General features: G+C 37.5%; 1 protein-coding gene across 1 annotated transcript; it reads right to left on the minus strand.

Annotated features, from left to right (window-relative positions):
• Positions 1-175: 175 nt before the first annotated feature.
• Positions 176-8694, minus strand: LOC135197659 (zinc finger matrin-type protein 3-like; the record flags this gene model as incomplete). Its single annotated transcript, XM_064224672.1, is given in 4 exon segments — positions 176-300; positions 7055-7177; positions 7718-7843; positions 8684-8694. Coding segments are annotated over 4 exon segments (385 nt in total), but the record flags the coding sequence as incomplete, so codon positions are not given.
• Between the last annotated feature and the right edge of the window lie 36 nt (positions 8695-8730).

Consider the following 8730-nt stretch of genomic DNA (forward strand, 5'->3'; position numbering starts at 1 on the left):
CTTGACAAAGCATTGGTATTCAATCACACTTTTAGCTCTGACAACAGCAAGTATTCTGGTATCATAGGATATGCTGTTAGAAAAAGTTCATAAAAGCTTGGAATTAGAGATAACACTAAGTGTTGTCTAATACACAGAATCATGAGTACTTTATGTATAAGAACCATTAACTAACCAGTCGAAGATGAAGATGCTTTTTTGGTAGTAGCTCTGACATTCTTCATATGACGTTGTCCCACCATGTGGCCATCAAGCTGCTCCTTTGATGTTGCTGAGACACCACATAAGCCACAAAAGTATCTGTTAAACATAAAGGTTGTTTTAATTAAGCTTATACAACTTACATCATATATTTAGTACACATAATACATAACCTTAAAAAGTGAAAGCCAATTGATGACTACCTGAATGTGGTGCTACAGTACATATATACTTTTAACATTTACTGTAATTTTTTTTCTTGCGCTAACTTCCAAAAACCTACATTAATGGTTCTCCAAAAGATATTAGTTTGAATTTTGGCCTAGCCTAACTCCTTTCTTTCTCTATAAAAATGAATAATCTACCCACCTGTACGCTTTCTCCAACTCCAGTACACTCCAGAAATCACCTTAAAACACCAGCACCACAAGACTTACGACCCAAAAACAACTCCTACCAGACAGAGAGCTCTCCCCTACCAACCACACACCACCAACACGTGCTTTCTCCTGCCCCGTGTTATTGTTTACATCCTGCCGACGCCGCCGCCATCTTGTCTATGACGTCACAGCCTATGACGTCACAACACAACTTAAATACATCAACAGACACCTTCTAGAATCTACCACATGTTGTCTATATATAGGACACCCACCATATTTCAACAATGCATAAAATACCCATAACAATTATACAATATATAATCACACTTATCTATACCCATAACAATTATACAAATATAATCACACTTATCTCTTTCTCCCTCCCTCCGACTGTTTCCTAACCTAGTATTCCCTCTTAATTTCCTTCGTCCTCCAACTCTTTACCCTCTACATAATTTCTAATACATTCCCCTGAAACTCCTGCTTTAGTTAATACATCAGCCACTTGCTCCTTTCCTTTTATCCATCTCACCTCCTTTATTTCCCCGGATTCAATGGTTTCCCTTATTGCAGCAATATCTATTTTTAATCTCTGCTACTTACACCAGTGCTCGATTTGATGGCGGTCATTAGTGTTTTACTATCAGTGTTAACCAAGGCTTCTAAATTTCTCCCTCCTACTACCTCTTCCCACAAATGCTTGAAATATATCAATCCTTCTACAGCTTCCCCAACACTCAGGGCTTCAGCCTCAATGGTGGGATTTTGCCACATCTCCTGGATTTCCTAGACTTCCACCATATGGGACTTCTCCTCTTCCCATCTGTCAAAGAAATAATATAACCCAGTTGAGTATGGCCATCTTCTATGTTTCCAAATGAAAGCGTCTGCATAGGCTTCCCAATAATAACCCTTTCTTCTTTCCATCTCACTTATTGTAACTTCGCCCATCATGCTCTTAGTTTTTCTCACAATTTTAATAAGTTTCTTCATATCCTGAGGTTGTTCCTTCTTTAAATGCTTTACTTAATTCGCTTAATTATCATATGATATTTCTGGCATCGTGTGTAGTGATACCCAATTCAGCTGTCCTACCACTGATCTGTACTCTGTTAACTCTTTTTGTTCTAGCACTCTATTACCCGTATATCTTCTAGCCTCTGGTTCTCTTATGGAATTTATATTACTGCCACTGATTAAGGGAAAATCTATTCTCCTTCTGCTCTATTACTACTCCTATATAACTTGAACCTTTTACTCTCTTGTTCTCCTACTTGCAATTTCCCTTTCAATCTCCCAATCGTTTCCTTTAAGAATCCTTCAGTTCCTCCGTAGCAAAAAATCATCTACTGTGTACACAAAATGCCTTCCAATTTATTGTTCTTTTTCCAAAAGAATATATTAGGTTCTAGTCTACTTCTCTCACCTTGAAGCTCCCTCACTACTTTCACCACTCTACAATACCATCGCTTTTGCTGCATCCTTGAGCCATAGACTGTTTTCTTCAACTTCCATAATCCCCTCCAACCATTTCTTCCCTTGGTGGCTTCAAGTACACTTCTCTTTGTATTCTCGTCACCTTGTAAATATGCAGTTTTGACATCCAATGTATAACAATTCCAATTTTTCACCTTTATTATGGTTAGACAGAATTTTAAAATTTCAGCATTGCATGTGGGAGCATCCTTCCCACTCAGCCATTTCTTCTTCAAAACCCTCTAGCTACCAATCTTGCTTTACATATCCTTTCCCCCCTTTATCTTTTCAGTTACTATCCATCTTGTAGATATAGCTTTTTGTCCAACATCATTTACCTCCTCATATACCTGGTTATCTCTCCAACTTAGAAGTTCTTTTTCTTTAGCTTCCATTATTGCTTTCTATTTTCAAATCCAGCAACACCTCCTCTTCATCTTCAATTTTTTCTACCTGACTATAATCCCTCAAGTTAACCCACCCTTTGTCACCTGACTGTGAGTCTCGTATATTGTACGAATCAGCCCATGCTTGGCTTGATCTTTTTCCTGCAAGACCTAAAATAGTCCATTCTTCTACTTTGTCCTGTATCATTGTTTATAGCCCTAACTCTATTTCCCTTTTTGAATTTTGGTATCTCTTCCATTAACTCGCTTTCTATTGACCCACTTTGCCCGTTATCTTCCACTGTTTCCTCTATCACCTCTCTTTCTATAGTCTCTTCTGTGTCTGCATTCCTTCTCTCACCCATTATCTCCTCTCCTTCCAGCCAATCTACTTTCCCTTCATTTGGGCCATCTGACCTACCTTTCACCCCATGGGATTTATCTATTCTAGCCGATATCTCTTCTGTATCTGGTGATCGTCGTTGAATCCTTGTCACATGTATCCTAGCTACTTCTCTTAAAGAATCCCCATGTTTGACTATTATTGTTTTCCCCGATACTCCCACTACCTGAGCAGGTCCTCTCCATTCATTTTCATTTTCCTCTTATAGAATACCTCATCTCCTACCACTGCTTCTTCAAATTTATGTTCTCTGATGTTTTGTTTAGCGCTATTCTTATTTTATTACAGGACTCATTTTTTATAAATGCTTCTCTGGCCTTGTGCATTGCATTCAGTGTGTCCCTTACCATACCCTCTTCCATCCCTTTTTCTCTGCTTGCAGGACTAGAACTTTCTTCTCCTATTAGGTTAGGCAGTGAAGGGTTTTTTTCCAAATACTAATTGGTTTGGAAGAGAACCTCCATTATTCATTAAACAGTTCCTAGCACTCACTACACCCATTTCAAAGCTAGGGACCAATCTACTTCCTCTTCCTCCATCATCTTCCTTACACTTCCCTTGATCATGCCTACGGTCTTTTCACATAATCCGTTGCTCCACGGAGATTCTGATGCTGTGGCTAATACTTTAATATTCCATTTTTCTGCCATCCTCCTTATCTTTTTTCATTTTGAAATTCTCCCCATTATCTGACAATATTTTGGAGGGTGCTCCAAATATAGCAAAACCAGCACTCAAAAAAGTATCTTTATTATAGTTTCTGGTTTCTTAATTTTTTCTTTTATCAACAGGCCGGGCCTGACAATATCTCGTTGCCATATCCACTATACCAAGAACTTTCTCTCTTCTATCTCTCCCACATCCATCGCTACGACTTCATTGAACGTTTTACTCCAAGAAAAGCCTACTACCGGTTTGGCGGGGTTTCTTTTGTATTTTTTACAAACCTCACAATTTTAATCAGTTCCGTTAGTAACTTTCTTATTTCCTCTTTTTCTTTTCGGATTACCCATTAACTCAGTTGTGGCTTCCTCTGTTAGCATTCCATATTTTATCTCCACTTCCATGACCAAACTGTAAATGTAATTTCTTCATTGTGTTAATTAATTTTCCCTCGGATTCTTTCCCTTCCAACCCTCCAGTAATAATTCTTCTACTTCCTCCTCCTTATAGGCACTCTTAAATTGACCCTGTTCGTCTTCTCTTAAACTCTACTTTCATTCCCCTAATACTTCTACTATGACACAATTTTCTTTCAAATTTAGGGTCATACCCATTTTACTCATGGTTTGCTTACCTATCAGCCAGGGTATATCACCTTGCAGAATTTCCGTCTTCAAAAAAATAAAAAAATTTCTTTCTTTTTTAGTATCACAGGTATTTCTATTATTCCTCTGGACTTATAAGATGTCTCACCAAAATTAAACACTTTATTAGACTCTGTCCTAGTGTCCTCATTCTCCTCAACTCTTCCTGACTCAAATCCATGACAATACGTGCTAGTCACAATTCCCCGCAAACTGTTGATTTACACCCTGTGTCCAAAATTGCATCAACCACCTCCCATGATGCTTCCACTATTTTATTAACTTCTCCTACATAAACCTCTTCTTCTTCTGTCCCATTTTCTGTTTTTACCTTATTTCTTCTAGTCTTGTTTCAGTTTTCTTCCTATTATGAAAATTCTGAGGACAATCCCTAGCCCATGCCATTCTGAGCTGCATATTGCACATACTGTTACCTTCCCTTCTTTGTTTATAGGATTTCTACCACCCCTTCCTCGGTTCCATCTTCCCCGATATCTTTGGTTTTCCCTCCCTCTCCCAGAACTGGCATTGCCTTCTGACGAACCCCACCATTTCCCGTTCCTCTTTAGTCCCTAATCCCTCAAATAGTCTTTTCATTGTTTGCGACACTGTTCCGTACTCTAGCTTTTCTTGCCCACAAGCCTGATAATACCTTTATTTGTTTTTGTTTTTTTATTTTCCGTGAGATTTGCTTGCTCTATTACATGATACCCCTTGACTTCGCCCTTCAAAAGCGCGCCTTTCCCCATTGCTCTTTCACACTCAGATGCTGCCTTCTCGTATCTAATTAAATAGTCCGCCATATTTTCACTAGATTCTCTTCTTATTAGAAGGTATCTTTTTATTCTACCGTAATTCTCCATTACCGAGTCTTTTAGATAGGCTTTATCTAGTTTCTCTAGGATTAACTTTGGACCCTCTGTACCAGTAAGTTTATCTTTATCTAATGCTTCCACTAGCTCTCGGGCTTTCCCTTTTAAGCTCATTCTCATTTCTATCGCCGGGTATTTGTATCTTCTCCATACAACAATAGCCAATCTTCGGCTTGACCTTTCCATTCTTTGTATTCTTCTTGTATCCCGCTAAACCTAGGACATTCCCTTCTCCATCTAGTAGTCTCCCTTTGTTCACTGTCGGATCCAGGCATCTTTGATCAACCACGCTCTGCTACCAGTTTGAATTTTGGCCTAGCCTAACTCCTTTCTTTCTCTATAAAAATGAATAATCTACCCACCTGTACGCTTTCTCCAACTCCAGTACACTCCAGAAATCACCTTAAAACACCAGCACCACAAGACTTACGACCCAAAAAACAACTCCTACCAGACAGAGAGCTCTCCCCTACCAACCACACACCACCAACACGTGCTTTCTCCTGCCCCGTGTTATTGTTTACATCCTGCCGACGCCGCCGCCATCTTGTCTATGACGTCACAGCCTATGACGTCACAACACAACTTAAATACATCAACAGACACCTTCTAGAATCTACCACATGTTGTCTATATATAGGACACCCACCATATTTCAACAATGCATAAAATACCCATAACAATTATACAATATATAATCACACTTATCTATACCCATAACAATTATACAATATATAATCAATTAGATCACTAATTTTTACATGTTTAATTCTGCATACAATGCAGTATTCTCATCAATGTGCCTCTGATAGCACACTTCACTCATGGATACGAACTGAAGAGCTGCAGTTCCCAAAAGAAACTGCTACATATGATTCGTATGGCAACATACAGTATAACAAACTCATAAAGACTGGAAAATATATCTAGCTAGAAGTTTTTTTAAAAAAGATACCAAGTAAAGTTTGATTAAAATTGACATAATTAACTGTCACTCAGTGCTTGCTGTAGAATTCCAAAAAGAGGTTATACGGTACATCAAGGGCCACAAAACCCTGTCCAAGTATTTGTTGAAGTCCTTGCACACAGGACTTCCTTTGTCAAAGTCAAGGAAAGAAGTGGAAAAGTTTGAGAGGCTCAATAGCTTGTTTAAATCCATCCATAAGTAGATTTACTAAAGCTCCCCACACCTGCTGGAGAATATGCCAAGGAATTAGCTTTTTCCTCAGGCCAGGAAGATACTATTACCTCTTCTCCTTGTAGTAAGTGGTCATCCTCCCCAGTTTTACTTGAGAGGTGCCCAACTTTAGTGGAGGTGCAAGCCATTATTTTCTCATGGGTCCAATTATTCACCAGTTGAGATGTCAACTGATGATTGCTCTTTATGCCGCCACCTTCATTGGGTATGTGACACCAGCCTCTCATAACTAGTAACAATAAGAGATGACAGTTCACACAACTATTTCTATCGCTCAGATATTAGTGACTTTCTTACAGGTAAGGGGAATGTTGATGCTCTTCACCATAACTGTTATCAGCTCATTTTAGTCCCGATACTTTTTAACCGACTGTTATGAGGCAATCAACAACTCTTCTTTGTTTGAAAAAAGGCATTACATATAGTGCAACAGTTTCTTCAGCACTCATAATTTACCTAATTAACTGAATTATCTTCTGGGTAGTTTCAAGGCACAATGTTATAAAACAATCAATTGATCTTCATTGTGTTTTACTGCTATGGAAATCACATGGCAATTATATGCTTTTCAAAATGCCTCACCTTCAATCTCTAACTGGGAAGTTTTACCAGACCATCCATGTAATTTCATTAGCCAATTTATAAGAATAACAACATATATTGCACCTGAGATTATTTGTTTTGGAAATTCAGGAAGAGCTGTTTTCAACATATGGCAACCCTGTTACACCTATACTATGAATTTCCAACGAAGGAAGACACAAAATTTGGATACATTTTGAAATAAAAATGTAATTTTGAATATTCAAAACAGTAAAAATTCCTCACCTTTCTTTCTCTTTAACTGGTGATGGCTCTTCAGGTTTCTTTGAAGTTCCATTGGTTTCATCATCTGATGGTGGGTCAAGATTCAGCCCTATTCTCTCTGCTGCCACTCTAGGATCAGGAGGACTTAACATGAAAATACAGAATACCGATAAACATTCAGGCTCGAAAATTATTTAAAATAACAACCTTATATCTTGAATAACATGAGTACCATAATAGATAAAACATTTTATCCAATTATACAAAATGTTAAACTTCACTAAAGATATTACTATACTGACAAATGATGCTGTTGAGTATACTTTAACAAAAGATTAATACTGAAGTTTCTTCACTAGGTATATACAAGTACTGTACCTACAAAGGACTTATGAGTAATTTATTTAAAGCTAAGTTCTGTAGCCTAGTCAATCAGTGTATTCTTGTCAAGGAAATCAGCTGGTTTTCTGACATATATTAACATATTAACTAACATACATTAATTAAAAACACTAATATTCTAATAAAGTTTTGTTGCTGGCTTCAAACTGCTCTAGCAAATGAAATGAAGAGCATATAGCAATGTACTGAAACCTGAATGGCTTTCAGTTGTTTTGGTTTTCATGCACTTTACCTTCATCATCTGACAGCAACACCGCAATAATTAACAATTAAGAAACTTACGTTCTCTGCCATTTCCCAGTGTCCTTATTGTAATAACCAGCTTTTAATGGTTTAAGTCCATGCAAAACTCGTTGGTGATTCCTTCCCATATAGTGCTGTTGGGCATGTTGCTCTTGATGAAGTAAACTGAGATCACAACATTTTAAGCAGTAAAAGCTTGACTTACATCAAGAGTTTCTGGTTTCTGAAAGGACAAAGAGCAATATAACATGAATAATAATATTGTGGGTCCTTCATAAAAAGTATGGATTTGCTATGAAGTTCATATATAGCTACTGTAGCCCCTTTTTTCTCATTTGATTAGGTTTCTAGCCTGAAAGTATCTACCATATTTGCTGCACTACAAGACACATCCAAGGAATCAGAATTGCAACACAACAGAGTGAAGAGAAAATATTTAGGACACCAAAGAAGCTGAGGAAAGATGTAAAATGACTAAGTATATAAAAGATGAAAATGGAGAAATCAAAGCTGAAAATGTAAAGACACTGGAACAATGGAGGCAGTATTTTGAAAACCTTTTAAATGAAGAAAATAACGAACTTGAAGCAGCTATGGAAAAAATAGGAAAGCCCAAGGAACATCTGGAATAATAGGTGGTTTAATAAAAACAACGGGAGAGCTAATCATCCATGAATTTCTAAAAATATAAGAAAACCTGATAGATGAAGAGGTAGAATCAAAAGTGTGGGTAAAGAGCCACACAGTGACTGTATACAAAGGAAAAGATGTTGCACCGTAATGTGGACATTTTCGAAATAAGACTATCCAAGTTGATATGGAAATGTTTGAACTTTTTACAATCAATAACTGTCCTTTGGACTCCATGCCAGAGATCAACAAAAGAAGCTCTTAAAAATGAGACAACAAAAGAAGCTCTTAATAATGAGACATCTACAAGAACAGTAACATGCAAAGAGAAAGAGTTCACCTGGAAGACTCATTAAGCTTGTGATGTTTCTCTACCTCAGGGACATTGTGATTTTGTTAAAACTAGAATGAGATTAATGATG

The sequence above is a fragment of the Macrobrachium nipponense genome, chromosome 21, assembly GCF_015104395.2.
Source record: "Macrobrachium nipponense isolate FS-2020 chromosome 21, ASM1510439v2, whole genome shotgun sequence".
Classification (NCBI taxonomy): domain Eukaryota; kingdom Metazoa; phylum Arthropoda; class Malacostraca; order Decapoda; family Palaemonidae; genus Macrobrachium; species Macrobrachium nipponense.